Here is a 19274-nt window from a genome sequence, read left to right as displayed (position 1 = left end):
CAAAAGATGAGCGATGGTAATCGAGAGGATGCGTGCGAAGCTTCGACTGATGAGAACAGAGAAGAGGAAAGGAAAAGGCTTTCGTGTCTCTTTTCGTGCCACGATTGGAGAATGAATTATAGTTGCGGCAGAGAGCAGGAGAATATTAACCTGACACCCATCCTGAATTCAGATTCCGCTCCTCGCCATCATTCAGTCTCAAACTGCCATCCTCGCGCCGGCTCTCAAGCAAACCGGAGCAGAGGGCATTGTTGAAACCCCCCGTCTTGTCTAGTTCATCTTAATCTTTAAGTAGGAGGCTTTTCACAAGGGTTTTCCAGAACGAGGCAGCTAAAAGGGCCACCGTGGAAGGTTTCTTTCAAGCATGCTCTCAAATGCGGAGGGGGTTGTTGCTTTGAATCCAAATATATCAAATGGTAAAAAAAAACAAGCAAGGCGGAAATTGGAAAAAAAAAACATTCATTACACTGAATTCTCCATCAAGTAAGCTGATAAACTCGCAACAGCCTGAGCCACCACATGTGCCCCTTTTTTATTTCCACCAGGTTTCTGTTCCGTTATTTCTGTTGACCTCCCCTCAGTGTTTGACGGATTACTCCCAAGTCATGCATAATAAGTGCTCATTCATGAATGAGGCTCATATGGTATACACCCACCGCCGTTTATATAATACATCTGGCGGTGGGATGTGTGACCGACTGACTATGAAATCACAAAACGGTTCCAGCCAGGCTCCGGGCTCGAGGCTTTGCTGAGGCCTGCACTAGTTTCAATTCATTGCCATTATGGTGTCCTTGCCTGGGTTGTTTCCATCAAGCGGGAGACAGAGGAAAGAAGGGCAGAGGACACACCCACTTCCGTCACTTGGCAGCTCCACGTTCACGAGCTCCCTATGAGGTTCCAGCCAAGAAAAATCTTAAGATTATGAGCCAGATTAGCTGGATGCAGATTTGGCGATCAGCCAATCTGCCATCTACAAATGTTTGCATTTTATATCTATCTTGATTATATTATTGTATGCTTTGTCAAGGGGGCTAATTCAGTATCTTGACAATCTGACTTCCTCATTGAGCTTCATTGATCTAAGAAAGGCAGTTATTTGTCAGATCCTTGTCAAGGTTAGGTGGCTCGCTGCAGATACGCATCAACAAAAGTGGTCCCATTGTTGTTTCATTTTTTCGCAGGCCACAATGTCCACCATGTGTTCTCTCCACGTACGAGGCTCTCTCCTTCATCTTAGCATCCACTGGACAGAGGTTATTATTAAGCCAATTGTTAATACTCTAAATGCAAATGTGGGCCGTTCACATTCTACCGGTTCAGCCGTGTCGCTATGCCAGAACATTTCTCCACGAGGGAGCGACCGATGGACCATGATGTGTGCATGTATGTACCGTGTTCTGTTCTGCATCTCCTACATGCACTGTAATTAGACCCACGTTGCTGACTAAATTTGTCTCCGGCATTTCTGACATATACCCCATTATCAGAAAGAACCCTCTCCCATGTGTATTCACTACACGTACAAACCCAGGTCATTTTCTCTGCTTCTCCTTTCGTAAGGATTTAACAACGACTGTTATCTACTCAGCGACTAATCTCATACTGCTTTGATGCTTTATGAATCATCATTGGTAGTTTTAGGTAGTGCTCTCTTGGCTTTGTTTCTTGATGGGAGTGAGCGTTCTCTTTAATATAATGTCTTATTTACTATACACCCTCTTTGAGTATAGGCCATTAAGTATTCTGATACCTTTCGTTATCCACCGAGCCCAATACATTGTCTGTTTACCTATTTCTATTTTGGGGTTGCACCATATCGACGCTTTAAGTACTTCTCGTCGACTATCTTTGCTCTGTTTATCTTTATAATTCCCAATAAACAGCTTTGACTACAGGCCTTTACAATGTGCTCTCAAACACACACTATTCAATTTGCTAGGGTTAATATGGACATTTATGCTCACAGTGAGCACTATCTATCTTTGAATGCATCTGTATGGAGAGTAGCCCAACATCAAATGGGCCCACATTTAATACGACTATAATAAGAGGCATACAAGCACCTGCACATGTCTGATGGAGAAGAATACTGAGGCTGGAAAAGGGGAAGGGAAGAGAAACATTTTAGTTTGGAGCAAGCGCACATGCACATTAACAACCAGCCAGCTAGCAAGCAAGCTAACAAAGCAGAGAAGAGCGTGGGTTGTCATCCCGATGTTTCTGTAGCTCTACAACCATAAATTAAACCCATGGGAGAGACGGAGAACTGGATAAGGGAGGTATAAAGGCTTGGTGAGGGAGTAAGAGAGAAAGGGTTGAGGGTGGGGGGAGGGGGGGGGGAAGCAACAGAGCGAGTAAGAGAGTCAGGAATGATGACAGGAAGGGAAGGAGAAAAAAGACGAAGGCTGAAGACCCAGAGGAGGTCCCGCAGACTGAACAAGAGAGGGAGTGGGAGGCAGCAACTCCTCAACCCCCCCCCCCCCCCCCCACACCCCCTCAACCCCCCCCCCCCCCCCCCAACTGTGCAGCGCTGAAGGCTTTCATCATCTCTGATTTTTGAGGGGTTATTTTCTGATTCGAGATGCATCGCATCAGCGAGCGTGGATATTGTGGAGATCACACAGACTGAGACGGATCATTTGTGAGGCTTGTGAGTTCCGCAATAGTTTGGGCTGTACGTGAGCAGCTGCAATGTTCTGGGTCAAACGAGGAGGCACTGTCGAGAAAAAGAAAAAGAATCCCTGCAAGGACACCCTGTTGCATCGGATTTGTGTCTTTCCTTTCCAATGCATTTTTAAAATGGGATGGGTCACACCATACATGTAAGGGCACAGTGTCAGCTGTCAGTTAAAGTGTTATTATAGATTGAGACGGTTATTGCTCACGCAAACACGGACACACACAAAGTTCTTACCTTGCCCCAGTGCAAAAGGCCTCCCACACAGGGAGTGTTTTGGTATTGTTAGAGGAGATGCAGTCATCCATCATCCAGCCATCAAGGGAGAGACAGTGACAGGTTATAGATTGGCTTGCTCTCTCTCTCTCTCCCTTTTTTTCTTCTTTTTTTTTCTCTGGAGAGAGGACGTGGGACAGAAGATATGCTCCACGGTAATCAGCACCCAACCTGCTGTCCATCTCAGGGAATATTGGCAAACATCCACAGCTCACATAATTATCTTTTCCAAATTGTAGCATTTGTGACTTTAGAAAACATTTGTCTTTTCCCATACTGTATGCTGAAATTACATCATTTCTGGCATTGGAATCTGAAGATTTGCCTTTTTCAGAGTTTTGTTCAGATTTTCAACAAGTATTAATAATTTAACTCAATTGAGTTGGCAATGGACATATATTCCGGATTCCTTTTAGAGTGAACATAAAATTATAGTTTATATGAGTATATTGTAACGTCCCCTGGTCGGTGTGAAGAGAATCCTCCCAGCATGCACCAGGGCAACAGACTCATACTGTAAATCTGATTTTATGCAAATTATTGCATTGTCACCTATATTGCAATTGCTGTTTCCACAATTTAATTTCAGTTGTTGAGAATAAGTTGAAATGAATTGTCATGTACGGTCTTTCTGTGTATCAAGCCTGCTTTGATTCCATACGTGCCTTGATTCATCCATCCATCCATTTTCAATACCGCTTATCCTCATTAGGGTCGCGGGGGTGCTGGAGCCTATCCCAGCTGACATAGGGCGAAGGCAGGGGACACCCTGGACAGGCCGCCAGTCCATCGAGGGCACATGTAGGGACATACAACCATTCACTCTCACATTCACACCTATGGGCAATTTAGAGATCAATTAACCTGCAGCATGTCTTTGGACTGTGGGAGGAAGCCGGAGAGCCCGGAGAGAACCCACGCTGCCACGGGGAGAACATGCAAACTCCACACAGAAGGACCGCTCCGACCGGGAATTGAACCCAGGGCCCTCTTGCGACAGTGCTAGCCACTACACCACCGTGCAGCCCTTGATTCAGTTGTAGATGTATTCCGACCCACAGAGACGAGCAGACGCTCCCCGTGCCTCCTATAGGATATTGCTTCCCACTTCCTGCCACCGCAGTGTTAGAATAAAAGATATGGGGGCAACGTCGGAATGATATACAGTATGAAGTGCTTTGAAATTCAACTCCAGATTGGTCTATTTTAACCTTGCTCTCTCTCCCGATCATTCTCCCCGTTCCCCGTCCTCCATCAATGAATGCAATCAACTACCCTCCCCCGCCGCACTCACCCTCACCGCCACCCCTCCAGGCCTTCCCGTGTCTCACTCAGCACCGGCGACAGCTATTCCCACAAGCCTTCTCCTATTACTCGAATTTGTTAAACACAATCACTGGCTGGCTCAGCTTACCAGACCGCTAACCACAGCTCCTGTCAGACATGACAGCACGTTATCAACAATGTAAATGGAGAAACGTGGGTTTAAGATACCGCAGTTTGTTATCAGAATCATGTAACAAGGACATTTACTATTTAAGAGTGTATTAAGCCAAGAGAAAATGGGTTTTATAGGAGAAGAATCTCAGTTAAGTTGCTGGGTCTGATTTCTTCTCTATACCGTGCCCTTTTTAATTGCAGGTTCATGCAAAATATCAAATGTATCTCTTACCCTCCCTCCAAACAGTGCTTTGTTTCATCATCACAGTTGGCACATTGCGCCACCCCCATACCACCTGCAAAATACCTTGAAAAAATAAAAAAGAAGAAGTTGACCGGAGGGTGGGAATGCAACATCAAACATAAAAAATGGGCTCTCTCAAAGCGGTTTCCTTCCCACTGCTGGCTTCTGATGATATGAGTCACAAGTGGCGTCTCATCCCATAGTGGAGTTGTTTTACCACTACTGCCTCGGAGCTATCTTTTTGGAGGGCTTCCAAAACAAGGGAGAGGTTGATAGGGACAACAGGGACAAAGTGTTTTGTGTCTCATCGTCATAGAGATGGAGAAACCAATCTTCATCAGCGATAACAAATATTCTTTTCAAAAACGATGATGTTGGAAGTAGGCACAGACATTTTTCAGCTGAGCTTCTTTCAAACCGGGTCAAACCTCAATGTTATTGTCTCATGAATGGTGCATTTGTCTGTCGAAAATATTTTTGGTATTATAATCTTTGATTCTGCAAAGTGTACCTTTTTGATAGCTTAGTGCCGGTTAACAGTAATATCCCTCCACTGGGCTCATGTTAGATTTTGCAATTACAGCATTGGATTCATACAGTGTAATGCTTTTTTTTTCACTCTCTTTTAAACCAGGAGATTTATCCACAGCAGAGCCTCGTCCCAAAGCCCGCTCATTTTGACCTGCCACCTCTTGGCTTGTTCCAATTCCAGTGCACGAAACACAAAGGAAGATAAAAAAAATGTAACTCATAATCTGCTTGTTGTCTGCTGCACTGTAGCGCTCACCAACGTGCAGGCGTGTGGTCACGCGTGTGTGTGCGTGTTTTGTTGTGCTCATAAATGAGGCGACAGCTCCAGTGTTCTTTGTACGAGCGCGGGCTAGAATGCCAAAGGCATCTGTTGACCCAGCTGGCATTTGCTGAGCGGTTGTAGTGCGCCAGGTTAAGGACATTTATCCAGCATGCATTTGTATTTGGATATTGTGCATCGGAGAGAGAGAGAGAGAGAGATTATATATATGTTTGTATTTTATGTGTGGGATTGTGCACCCGGGGGGGGGGGGGCTTAATGTCAAGGGTAACATTTCTACCATGTCAATTCTGGTGAGAAACATTTAAAAATGTGAATATGAATAATCTGTCAAAGGTTATTCAACAGCTAAAAGGGGCGAAGAAAAGCAGCTTGCATCCATGAATAGCCATGAAATAAATTATACACCTATAAATAAACACCAAAACAATAGATTAATTGTCAGGAGCATTTTTTTTTTTTTCCTGTATAGCGATTGCTCCGTTTTCTCGTCACATGGTTTGCCGCAACAAAACCATTATTCCCTTATCTCCTATACATGAGCACAATACCGGCGCTTCATAGCCTGAGGCTCTAAGCAACGACTCAACATTCTCTCTGTAACTGAATATGAAGAAAAAAAGACAGCGAGAGAGAAAGAAGATGCTCTTGTTTTTAAAAAAAAAAAAAAGATCCTTCAGGCAATCAGAAGATGGGAAAGCAGAACTTTTTCTTGGAAAGCAGAGGCAACAACCAGAAGAAGCAAAGTATTGTCACACATTTTTCTCTCACACGCACACACAGAAAGAAAAAAAAATAGCTACCTTTAACAAAGAGGAATGAAGACACATGGAAAGCTTTGCAATGTCAGTGGTTGTGCTCTCTCTCTCTCTTTGTGGTCTTTTGTTATTGATGATGATGATGCTGATGATGATCATGATGATGTGTTTGTTGCGGGCTGCCACAAACTGTCCAGCCAAATAGAGTAGGTGTGGAGGCAGTCAATTCCTCCCCCAACGCGGCCTTCAAGAGCCCATCGATTCGCCAAACAGTGACAAATGAGTGAAAAGTCAAAACATACCCGTCTGAATGGCGCACTGTGATTACGAGGTTGGGAAAACAATGTAGTAAGAGGGGAAAAATGTATCAATAAAAGAAGGATGGCTTTTCTTTTTTTTTTAGCAACTTTGCACATTCAGCTTTTCATGCGGAAGAATCCACCTTGAATAGAAGCTTTTATTCACCAGTCTGTTTCTAAAGCCCTGTTCAGATGTCAAGGACGCTCGCTCACTAGTCGTGGTCCCTTTCCCTGCTCATAAACACATCGCTGTCTCATGTCATGGCTCAAAAATAGTTTGCACTGAATATCTAATTGAAACACCTGTCGGACGCATAGATATGAAATGATTTTAACCCTTTTTATATCGCATCCCCCGGTCATGTACTGCACCTATTTACCGATATGTGCAAATAAAATATACACTTTTCTTCCTCTAGAACAAAATAGGATGTGTGTAAGCCACTACGAACTTATTTCAACCAACAATATCATGACATCATCTGGTAATCAATCTGCAACTTTTAGCCCAGAGGGAGGTGTGGCTCCATAACGCTTTCTATGCCCGCCCACTTTGTCGTGGTCCAATCAAATGCAAATCATTTGATATAAGTCCCTCTTGTAACTGTATACCGCTCAAATGGAATAAGTCACAGTTAACAAGCTAAACACACTTACTTCTGTTTCACTGGGACTTTGGCGACCATGATGCTGTGCACATATGGACACTGGTCAACATATGTCACACAATGGTGACGCTTGGAATTAACATATCAAAGCCTGCTCAATGGTAGTGAAGCTCAGTATGTGGCAATTCAAATGAGCCTCATCTTTCATGTTTTTTTCGCTCTGCTTCGGGTTGATATTTCTTTAAAGTGGACTTCAAAGCTCCAACTAGCTGAAGCCAACCGAGCATGCAAATCTGAAGGAAAGGAAAAGTGAAGTGTGTGGTGTCTTGTTCTGGAAATGATGCATTTAGGTGTCTGGTAAGATTAATCAGGCTCACTGTAATTACCATGTCTGAAAGGTTATTCCAAGACACTTCATTATGCTCCTTTTGGAAAACAAATGACTCATTGAAACATAGGAAAAGCAGTATCCTTGAAATGACACCGCTTTGGTACCAAAGGATCCGCCATGTCTGTCAAGTGTAATTGCGCTACTTTGCAATTCATGAAATTTGGAATTAGTTCAGACAGGAAATGGTTATGTGCACGTACCCATTCAAAGAAAGAGACTCATCCCTCCAATAAAACTGGCAATTTGTTTTGCATAAAATATGAGAACATTGTTCTGTAAAAAAAGAAAAGGCTGAGAAAACTCAATGCAACAAACTTCAACCACATTTTGTTAGATTTCAGTTTAAAATTGAGCTTGGTTTCCTGTTTTCATCTTTCATATCTAGTTTCAGCCCTCATCGGAAAATGTGTCTAATCAATACAGATATTTGCTGTTCCATGAGCATGTATCCCTATCATTGTTTTCATTTGGATCAGAAGACAATGTGGCACCAAACCAAATTCCTGTCTTCTCTATTGAAATGGCAAAAATGTATTGAATCGTGACACATCTGAGACACTTGTGGAAGGATAAATAACTGCCTTCATCATGTAACAAAGAAGGATCTCTGGTGAATTAGAACTTTAATGCACTGCATCCTGGGATGCTTTTGATGGGAATATATGAGGGCTGAATCTACTTTTCAATGTGTCTTTCCAATGCTATCATCTTGTGAATAAACAATACTGCGGAAAGGATTCCTGCTTGAAAGCGCACATAATCCCAATCGGAACAAACCGCCATGACCTGAAACAACAGTTTCTATGTGTGCCGAGTTTTCTTTCAACACGTGTTCTTATGTGAGGATTAGAAGAGAACTTCCTCGAGTGGCCTGGTTCCCTGAGTTTGCATATCTCACGGCGTGGAAATGCCTGGAGGAAGCTCTCCAATCCACTTCTTGACACTTCAGAGCATCGTTGTCTACCATCAAGCACCTTAATGCCACTTATCCTTCAAGAGGAAAGCCCTGGAAGTACAAATATACTAATGTAAAAAAAGGCAGCTACTGTATATACAACTTGTCTGGAGGTACTCCGACCAAGCGCTCGGTACGCCAAACTCCCCTTGGCCCGTTTACAAGCTGTTCTCTGACCAGCCAGATAATTGTAAAAAAAAGCACTGAGGCCAGTTCTCCTTGGGTTCAGCCTTGGTGTCAAGCTGTAGAGTAGTTGCGTGACCATACAGCCACCCAGTTATACGCGCAGCGTGCCATTTTTAAATATCCACTTTGACTCCAAACCAACGACATTTTGTACCGCGGTGGCTGTCGCTCCCATTCGAGCGGTGTAATCAGATCAGGTAGAGCCACATAAAGCCTGAAATGCCAGTGAGGGATGGGGAACCCACGTGGCCGCTAAATGAAATCAATGAGATAGTCGATAAGTGGGGGCTGAGAGAAGAGGATTACCAAGAGCTGGAGGAAACACTCGGTAGGCCGTTCACTTGTCTTGATTAAAGGCCCCGCTTGGTGGTTTGACGTGGGCTAGTGCGGAGTGGGTTTACACCTGATCCTGGTCTATTATGAGTTGAGATCCTTTTAATTACTCTGGATGTTTGTCTGGCAGACATGGGTATATGAGTAAAGTTTGAAATATTTGAACTGGTGCTTTGATTGACTTATCTGCCAACGTTTCAACTCCTAGAGCTGAAAGGATACGCTACTTTTACCCGACTTATTTCATGAGTTGCTGCTTTGTTGCAAGCCCGTTTGTGCTCTAAATCTCCGTCCTACTCCAGCTTGAATCCAAATATACAACAATAAGACAGATTAGCCACTCTAACAATGACTTACGGTGATTGTATTTAAAAAGGTACCACAGGCCAGCACTAACCCATTTTGACCCCCTAAATATTTCCCTTTGTGGCTGTAATTACACTGGAGACGTGTTTTAAGATATGTTTGCATATTAAAAGGTATATTAACAAGCTCAGTGGTTACACAATGCTAATTTCTGCTGTGTTTCCTGTCATGTAAAACACTCAAGCCTCTACCAAATGCAGTCAGTGGCGCTGATTCCAAGACCAGCATTAAAGAATGGAGAGTATTCCATACAGTAACTATTGTGGCTCGCAGAGAACATAACCACGAATAAAACCCGACCACTGGAACTTATAGGCCAAGTGCTGTGCATAGGATGGGCTAATAATAACGACTAGGAGTAACATTAAGAAACAGTAAGAAATCCCCGGGGATACGGCCAGATAATTACTACTACACACACCCGTTGGCTGGATCCAGCAGCAGGGGTTACAGTGGCTGCAGAGTTTGGAAGTGCAGGCCTACTGGCAACCCTTCAGTGCAACACATGGGACTTTCATCAAAGCTAACATCAAACGCTAATGCCCATGCTGAAAAGCTTTTAGGGATTTTTACAAAACCTAAACATGAGCAGACACACTGGATGTGTTCCTCGGGGAGCCCGATAAAAGCTAGCCACTGACGCTTTAGTGCTAATTAAAGGAAAAGACTGGTGTTCTTTATTGATTTTCCCATCACCATGCACCATCCATTTGTGGCTCCTAACCGTACTGAAGTTGAGACATCAGATGCAAGCTATAATGATGCTGAATTCAGACAGATTCTGTCATTTGCATTGTGATTTGTGACTTGGGATATTGCAAAATGACGTTTAGAGGGGAAGGTATTTTCTCCCAGACTACGATCGCATTTTTAAATGGTTTAAAAGCGACACAAGACTGCTTGGTTAGGTTTAGTAAAAAGGAAAAACATGGTTTTGTTTAAAATGATGTACTTATGTTTAGGCAACAAAATGTACTTGGTTCACACGGGACATGAACAGCAGTCTCCAGGGTGAAGCCCTGTGGGTTCTTTACCCAGACACCACCCGACCTATGCTCGACGTGAACTTCTGCAGACTCATAAGAAGCTTGTTTGTGATACTTCAAAAGCAAACCAACATTTCCCTTGATATGCACTTTACAGTTTTAGTGTTATGAGAAGGTATTTTTTTTAGGAGACAGGGCTGTGTGGCGAGTTCTCAAAGGTAGAACCTCAAAAGAACAACATTAAAAACAAAAAAAAATCAAATGCAATACATAAAAAACAATGCAGATGTGCCTGAGGTAGCACAAAAACAAGACATACTGTTCGTAGTGGGTGTTCAAGTTGTAATGGCAATTCCAACTCATGACTAACCATCCAAACCAGCCACACAAACACGTTGTTGTTTTTGCAGAGAAGTAACCCAGAAGCAAAGAAAGCCCAGCATCCAAATGCAGACCACAAACTAGTTCCCACCTCCTCTGGATTAAAACAAAGCAGGACCATTGAGACCAACACCAAAGCTGAGTGTACGACATGTGCAGATGATGTTATCCCCGCTGGAAGCGTCGCATCGACTGCCAGCTCCTCAGGGCCACTATCACACAAACTACGGCAGGCAGGCCTGCTGGGCCACAGCAGTGTTGGAATGCTGTGTGCCCAGCGTGCAAAAGAGGCTACCGATCCTAACAGCTATATCCATCGCATTAATGAATGGGTCCTACTGTGAGACACAGAGCCACGCGGAACTACAGCACAGGAGCGCCTGACAGAAACCAGTCTCTAATGGTTTCAAACACAGGAAGTGTAATGTTTTGAAGATCTATTATCTGATATAATGGAAAAGTATACCACTCTGCTGCACAGCTTATAGCATGTGTTGTTTTTCCATTAAATGTAAAATATGTGAGATGACAGCAGTATAGTATTAAACCCACAGCAGTATGACAATGCGGTAATGTTTTTGCTCATTCCAACATTCATACGATTTTCACTTATTTTACACCGGTTGTGAATTATTTTGGATCCTCAGACGCCAGCCATCTTGTATTTTAGGCTTTGCATACCCCGAAAAGGAAATGACTCCACATTCATGTTGTAGTGTCGGGCCTTTTATGATTATAATAAAGCCAGCGCCACAGTCTAAATGTGTCATTTTCTCTCCAGGGTATAGCATCCAAGAATCATCAGAGAAAGTCTCAAAACACTAGGATATGACAATATGATAAGGCAATACAATGTAAAAACCGCCCCTATAGTGAACAGTAACAAGATAACATGACTTTGACCTTATTATGAAATGTTTTCCACATTGAAGAAGGACAACATAAGGCAGTGTACTTGAGAACTAATAAGTATAAACCCTTCAGTGTGCAAAGCGATATGAGCAGATGACAAATCAAACCTGACGCATGTCTCAGTCAAATCCAATGAAAAATCTTAAAGGCAAACATTGTTGTTTTACTCAACCTCAACCACACTTTATTTAACAAAATAGAAGCAGGTCAAATATCGCAAAGCATATAAATGTAACTTTGAAACACAGCGTTTGAAAATTATGACAAATCATCAGTGGTCTGTGGCACAGTAATACTCCACAGAAGAGACACGTACAGTTACCCCAAACCCCCGCCGCCCGTGTGATTGGACAGAGAAGCGGGGGAACGGGAGTTGAGGGGGGAAGCGAGGCGACTGGACAGAAATGCAGGGAGGTGATGGTGATGGGGATGAGTGTTTGTCAAAGATCTGCTGAGATGTTAGTCCCCAAGGTCAAGCTGCGCATGGTTACATGGCGGTAATGGGAAGAGGGAGGGGTGACAGCAGGGGGAAGTAAGGGCGAATACACTCACATGCAAATTGTCACGCAACTGCTCTCTCTCTCTCTCTCTGTCTCTCTCTGTCCTCCCTCTCCCTCCCATTTGTCCTCGCACAAACACACACGTGCGGGACAGGCAGACAGAGAAAGCAGGGGAAGTGATTCAGCACCATGGACAGCGCTAGTCTGTATACTGGGGGAGATACTGCAGGGAGGCTGGTGGAGGAGGGGTGGGGGGAGTTGGGGGGGGGGGTGTATGCCCATCTCACGTCAACTCTGCACACTCTCGGCATGGCATTTGCAATTTTAGGATTGTTGCCAAATTCTGCTGAAATCTTGTCTTAATTAGGAATCTTTGAGAAAAATCAATTGGCAAAAGTCACCAGTGTCACCAGTACCGGACTAGTACATTATATTAACAAATAAATGAAGGAAAAAAAGGGTAAATTGCACATTCTTTGCATTTGTTTTTAGAGACACTGCAGAGAAGTTAAATAATTGAGAATTTGTTGAATACCGGCATGTTTTCTTTCTTTTGTTCTCTTCCAAATCCACGCTCAGTTCAAGCAGTATTTAGTTTAAGCAGCCAAAGGCTGAGCTCTGCAAAACAGGTATTCAGTCATGGCATTGTTTTCATGAGCCCACAAAAACCATGTGGACCCGCCCTCTCCCTCCTCCCTCAATAGAAGACTATCTCAAGTTCAAAATGCTGAATTGAAAAAGGCATCTAGCATTATCAAATACCCTCAGAGCTTTTGTGTGTCTGTCTGTGTGTGCCTTTTTTGTTCTATCCCCTCAGTGAAGAAGACACATGACCACATGCTGAGTTCTCCCCATATCAGGGCCCAGTGTGTTAGAAAGCCAGGACCTCTCTCTCCCCCATCCCGTCCCAAGACAGCTGGTTTCAAGCACATTTTGTAGTAAATACAGTGAGTTTCTGTTCTCTTATTTGGACAAGATTAGATGGCTTTACAAAAGCTCACAATAGGATGAAGGTGAATCATAGCCATAAGCTTTTCATGTGGAGGAATACTTATTTTTCTGACATTAAAAAAAGCATTCTATTCTATATCAGTCTACCTGCGCTGTTTACATAGATCGAATTATACCTACATAGCTCAATTGAAAACACTTCTTTGCTCAGTTGTTGAAAAAATATGTTAGAAACCCCCCATTTAAATGACTTTGTTGTTTTGCTTTTTTTTTGTCTTCCTCTCACCCAAAGCAGGCGTATATTCATTGACACACAAAACCACAGAACTGTTATTTTAGCTACATGAATTTTGCAGCATAAGCATCTGAGTGACGTTAATTGGTCATGCTCATCTGCATGTCTGAATATCTGAAAGTCAACAATTGGCACACCATAAAATAACACAGTTTACATTCATAAAGGAGATGATGACTGCTCAGACATGGATTTAATCTGCACCATCTAGTACGGTATAAATAACCCCAATATTTATCGACAATCAAATGATAACAAACAGAAAATAACATGCACTGACAGCTTCACTTCCATCATCCATAGTCATCATTATCCCTTAGTGATTCTTTTTTGTTCTTTTTCTTCTTCTTCTTCTTCTTCTTCTTCTTCTTCTTCTTCTTCTCTTTTCTCCAAACAGGTTTAAAACAACAAATACAAATCCCAACTGCAGGTTCACAAAAAAAATAGAGAAATGGCACTTTGTAATAGTCATATATAATTCTTAATATCTATATATTGTCGTCATATTGATATAACATGAAAGGGTCGAGTTTTGCTTCTTTGTTGGTTATGGTGGTTATGGTTCCTCGCCGTCGTGTGTGTGTTGAAACCATGCGAAATATCATCATGCAGATTATGATACATCGGTCCGAGTATTTACATTTACATTCATGCGTTCGTGCACCATTCCCTGGGTCCTCTGTCTCTTTCTTTCTCTCTCTCTATCTATCTATCTCTCTCTCTCACACACACACACACACGCCCTCTCTCGCTCCTTTTTCTCCCTCTTTTCTGTCTCATACAGATCCGTAGTCCGATTGCGGCAAATAGCAGAACTGGGAGGAGGAGGGAAGGAGGGTTTTTTAAGCCAGGGGGGCTTGGCATATACATATATTACAGAGTGGGGCCTGTGCAGCAGCAGACTGACTTACTTGGTTCAACTGGAGAAAACAAGACATAAACAAGTCTGTGTTCGCCTCTCACGAACGAAAGCGGATGATTTCTGGCCGTATCAGTCATGTATGTGCGTCAGTCTGTCTGGTGGGACTGTTTGTAATCCAGTCTGGTGTATGGGGGGTGGGGGGTTCTTATTGTACGAGACCACAGCCGGGTCCCCCATTACGCATCGTTTGTCGTGGAGAGGTGCGTGCTGCAGTCAAAGCCCCGGTGCGCGCCCCCGTCTGCATGATACGGCCCGCTGTGCCAATAGGACGAGTCGCACACTGTCTGCAAGGAGTTGATCTCCGAGGCGGACGAGTTGCCCTCCCTCCGCTTTGACCGCTTTCGATTCCGCAAGATAAACACAAGCATCCCCACGACGGTGAACGCGGACGTGACGAACACCAGCAGCAACCCGGGGACGAGCACCGAAATGGAGACCCGGTTGGGCTCCAAGTAAGAGTTCGAGCGCGTCCCCGAGTCCAGGGTGAACGTGCTGTTTTTGGACAGCGGGGTCGGGGACACTTTGTCGTAGAGTTTGGGGCACATGAGGTCGTTCCGGACGTAGCGGAAGTCTCGTTTCCAGAACTCTTCGGGCGACTCGCACTTGAGATCGCTCACGATCACGTCGGTGCCGAGCTTCTCCGTCCACTGCTTGAAGGGCACGATGTTGCACGAGCAATCCCACGGGTTCCCGTGCAAATCGATCTGAATGATTGAACTCAGCTGGTCCAACACTCCAGCCACGGGGAGATAGGGGAAATAATTATTATGCAGGCTGATTTTGGATAGAGAAATCCCAAGGAAAGCATCCACGGGTAAAGATTTCAGCAAGTTGTTGTTGAGGAACAGAACCCTCAGGTTGGGCATGGGGCTGAACGCGCCTGCCACGATCAGCTGGATGTCGTTATATTCCAAACTGAGATATTCCAGATTCACAAGGCCCACAAACATCTCCGCCACCAGCGTATCCAGATAGTTCTTATCCATATACAGCCACCGCAGCTCGCTCTGGTTTTGGAAAGTGCTGTTGTCAATCATCTTGATGTTGTTCCCTCCCAGATCCAGCAGGTTGAGGCTGGAGTAGCCGAGCAGCTGGTTCTTTTTCACCGCGTGTATGTTGTTGTCTCTCAGGTTCAATTCGTGAGCGGCCAAGGGCTTCGGTTTGAGGTTGACTAAGCTCTCGATCTTCTTGCCCTCGCAGTTGACCCCCAGCCCCTGTCTGGAGCCGACCAGCTTGCAGTTGCACGGCTGGGGGCACGTCACGTTGTGCAGCTGCTCTCTGTCGCCGTTCACACCTGTCAACACCGGGGTAGGCCTCGTCTTCAGCTGCCAGTTCTCACGAGATTTGGAACGGCCCTTCGGCCCGCGGCCGCCGGGCGTCGGGGGCCCGCTGGTGTCTCCGCTGGGCTTGTAAGGCGTGGGACGCGGTTCACGCGCCGCGGTCTCGGAGGCCTCCTCCTGGGTGGGAGGGGCGACCAGGCTGGTGTCCACGCCTCCGCTCTGTGAAGGGCACATGTCCGCCTCTGATGTCTCGTTCAGGTCGCTCCCTTGCAGCCGGGTGGGAGCCTCGCAGATCACCCTCCCAATGAGCGCGTTATGCGGTATGTTCTCCAGCCATTCCTTCAGAGAAACCAGCTCGCAGTTACAGTCCCACGGGTTGTCCTCCAACAAAACCTCCGCAATGCCTGGTATTTGTTCAAGGATCCCCTCATAAGGCAACGTTTTGATTCGGTTCCCCCGCAGGTCGAGATGCGTAATGGGCACATGTTGAAACACGTTTATAGGTAGCGCGCTGATGAGGTTGTCGTTAAGTATTAACACTTCAAGTTTATTTAAGTCCCTGAAAACGGCGGGGTCAATATCCCTCAATAGATTAAAATCAGCCTGGAGGTATTCCAAGTCGTCTAATCCCAGAAATGTACTCTTCCTGAATAGTCGTATCTTATTGTTATTGATGTGCAGCCTCTTCACCAGCTGCAGTCCCAGGAAGGCGCCGGGCACAATGTCGTGCAGCCCATTGTTTTCCAAATGCAGGCTCACGGCATTGTAAAAGTTGGCGAACTCGTTGGGGAATAGCCTGGAGAGCGAATTTCCGTGCAACAGCAGGTGATAGAAGTGCGAGCTCGGGCCAGTCAAATGCTGCAGAGTGGTGAAGCTCTTTTTTTCGCAGTCTATGTGCAGATCTCCCTCCACCTCGTTGCAGGAGCATATCTGCTCCTTACAAACGTCCCTTGTAACATTGCGACCAGCAACACAAAGAGCCGCATTCAGCAGAACAACCCAAAGCAGCATTTTTTCAACGTGGACGATTCATTCCCGGTTTCAAGACACACGAGCTGCGAATTCAGTCTACATCAATAAGAAGAAGAAGAAGCAGAAAGAAAGAAAAGGGGGGCGATGTAGACATTTAGGGGTGGGGTGGGGGGAGGGGGGGGGGGGAGATAAGGCAGTCTTTTATAACCGATCCATGCTGCATATAACCTGCCCAGTGTCCAGACTTCCAGTTCGTAAATGACCACATAGACGTCTCTTTCACATCGACTGAATCCTCGGAGCCTCCGCGTGTTTATGATGAAAATCAAAAACAGCGAGCGGCGGTAGAGTCCAGCACATCTTCTTTTCTTTTTGTCTTTTTTCGTGGCAGTTCTCGGTTCGTTTAAGACTGACCTTGGCTGGGTAAAAATGAACAAATCCGTGCCTTCTCCTCCTCCGGTCGTGCTGCTGCGTGCTGCGGCGTCCGGAGCTGTTCCCTCTCTTCTGGTGCTGAAATCACACCCCGCGCTGGAGCTGTCGAGGCGATCCCACCGCTGCAAAACACCCGCATCCCCCCTCACATCCTTCGGCGTCTTGCCTGGCTCGTTTCCCCCCCATCCGCCCACCCACCCACCCCTTATTTTTTTTTGTGCGTGGCGATCTGGGAATCACAAAAGGTGGAACGCGGAGACGGTGTTCATCCTAGTGCGGGTGCTCTAAGAATAATCTGACACCCTCTACTGAGCTGTAATGGCAACACCAAAAAAAAAAAAAAAAAAATCCGTCGACTGACTGAGGGAATGCTGAGAAGAGAGAGCAGCAAAAAAATAATAAATCAATCCGCATAGGGGGCGAGATTTTTCTTGTTTGTTTTGTTTGTTTCAATCACACTTTATAGCGTTCGGTGTTGAGGTTATTTCCCTTCCAGAGGCGCAGAAAGAGGTCTCAGACAACAAGCCAGGCTCCTACTGTGAAATCTGTGTTTTTACTCTCAAAAGCGTGCGGCTCCGCGGTGAAAGTGTCCAAGTCGGCATCGTCGCAAACACTGGCGAGATTTCACATTAGGGTCGTGATATCCCGGTTCAGTGCCTTGACTCTCTCTCTCTCTCTCTCTCTCTCTCTCTCTCTCTCTCTCTCTCTCTCTCTCTCTCCCCTTCCCCGTTCTTAAAGGATAACCGGCATTACTTTAGCGGATCTGCTCCCCGTATGTGAGCCTCCACTGTTCCAGCCCTGACTTTGGAAACACTGTTGAATGCGGCAAAAACAATAATCCGCTACGGGCATGCCTCACTTCAGCACAAAAAAAGAAAACAGTTGACTATACAACAAACGATGCGTCAGTGTGGCACCCTATATGCGCATGTGTGCGTGACGTTTTTTTTAATTTGTATTTTTTTTGACAATATAAAATCCTACATCTGAGAGAGATCTATGTACATCTGGAAGAAAACAATTACAAAAGAAGTGGTTTGAACACAATCTCATCTCCTATGAACTTGTATTATACTATTGTTGAAGAGCATTACATCAGCTACAGCCCAGGAGAGTTGAGGTAGTTATACCCTCCTCCTCCTCCTCTTCCTCCTCCATCTCCTTCTGCAGTGCTCAATTGGAATAAAGAGCAGGGAAGAAAATGGGATGCTAAGTTTAATATGCTCTCTCTTTGACATCAAGGTTCTTTTTTTGCAGAGAGGAAACAGCACACAAGTGCAATAAGAGGGGAGTCAGGAGATTCCAGCAAAGCTTCAGCAGTGCTTGCAATAAGCCAAACATCATTAGGACCACCTACATATGGCTGTAGAGCATTCCCATTATGGTCCATTGACTGGTTCCTCCCTACCCGCCTGTCTGCCAGTCTGTCTCTCTGTCTGCTTGCCTTCTGTTTTAGCTGTTTTTGCTGTTGATTGTCAACCAGCCTGCCTACCTGTTAGCTCTTTTTTTTGTCTGCATCAGTCAGATCACTTTGTCTATAGTATATATATATATATATATATATATATATATATATATATATATATATATATATATATATATATATTTATATATATATATATATATATATATATATATATATATATATATATATATATATATAGACTAACGGGCTAAAGGCACACAATCAATATGTGGCGGAGTGTAACTAAGTAGTTTTCCTCAAGTGCTGTACAGAGGTACAGTTTTGAGGTACAGCATGTCATGCTGCTTTAAAATATTGTGTAGTTTTTACTTTTTACTCCACTGTATTTATTTTACAGTTTAGTTAGCTGTGATTCAGATTAATACACAATATGATCAACAAAAATAATCTGAAGAATTAATATACACATCAGTTCATAAAATAATTATAACTAATTATTTAAAATCAAAATGAGCTCCCCTTTTTTTCCATTTGCAAAATCAAAGAAATGGTTACACATTAATGCATGAATAACTATCATCTAGTTATATAATATATTATTCTGCAATGGTTATTCTGTATACTGAGTGATTGCACTGTTGGGACTTTAAGTATACTTTGCTGCTAATTGTGCGTTTGTATTTAAGTATATTACAAGATAATTACAAGATAATCAAGAGTAAAATCAAGAGTAAACCAAAATAAAGCATGTAAATATGTCTCCAAAGGGGAAATGGCATGTGGCTCAGCATCATGACGTGATGCAGGTAGTTATGTTGCATTACTGTGATGCAGGACCAGAGCAGCTCTTGCAGGCTGTCCCCTGTGTAG

At 44.3% G+C, this 19274-nt stretch overlaps 1 protein-coding gene across 1 annotated transcript; it reads right to left on the bottom strand.

Annotated features, from left to right (window-relative positions):
- Positions 1-13758: 13758 nt before the first annotated feature.
- LOC117745543 (SLIT and NTRK-like protein 1) lies at positions 13759-17587 on the bottom strand. Its single transcript, XM_034553948.1, has one exon. It carries the CDS (start codon positions 16583-16585, stop codon positions 14471-14473), a length of 2115 nt encoding a protein of 704 aa, XP_034409839.1. The 5' UTR covers positions 16586-17587; the 3' UTR covers positions 13759-14470.
- Positions 17588-19274: the final 1687 nt, after the last annotated feature.

This window comes from Cyclopterus lumpus, chromosome 2, assembly GCF_009769545.1.
Source record: "Cyclopterus lumpus isolate fCycLum1 chromosome 2, fCycLum1.pri, whole genome shotgun sequence".
Classification (NCBI taxonomy): Eukaryota; Metazoa; Chordata; class Actinopteri; order Perciformes; family Cyclopteridae; genus Cyclopterus; species Cyclopterus lumpus.
Note: the sequence above shows the minus strand (reverse complement) of the source record. Positions and strands in the feature narration are given on the sequence as shown.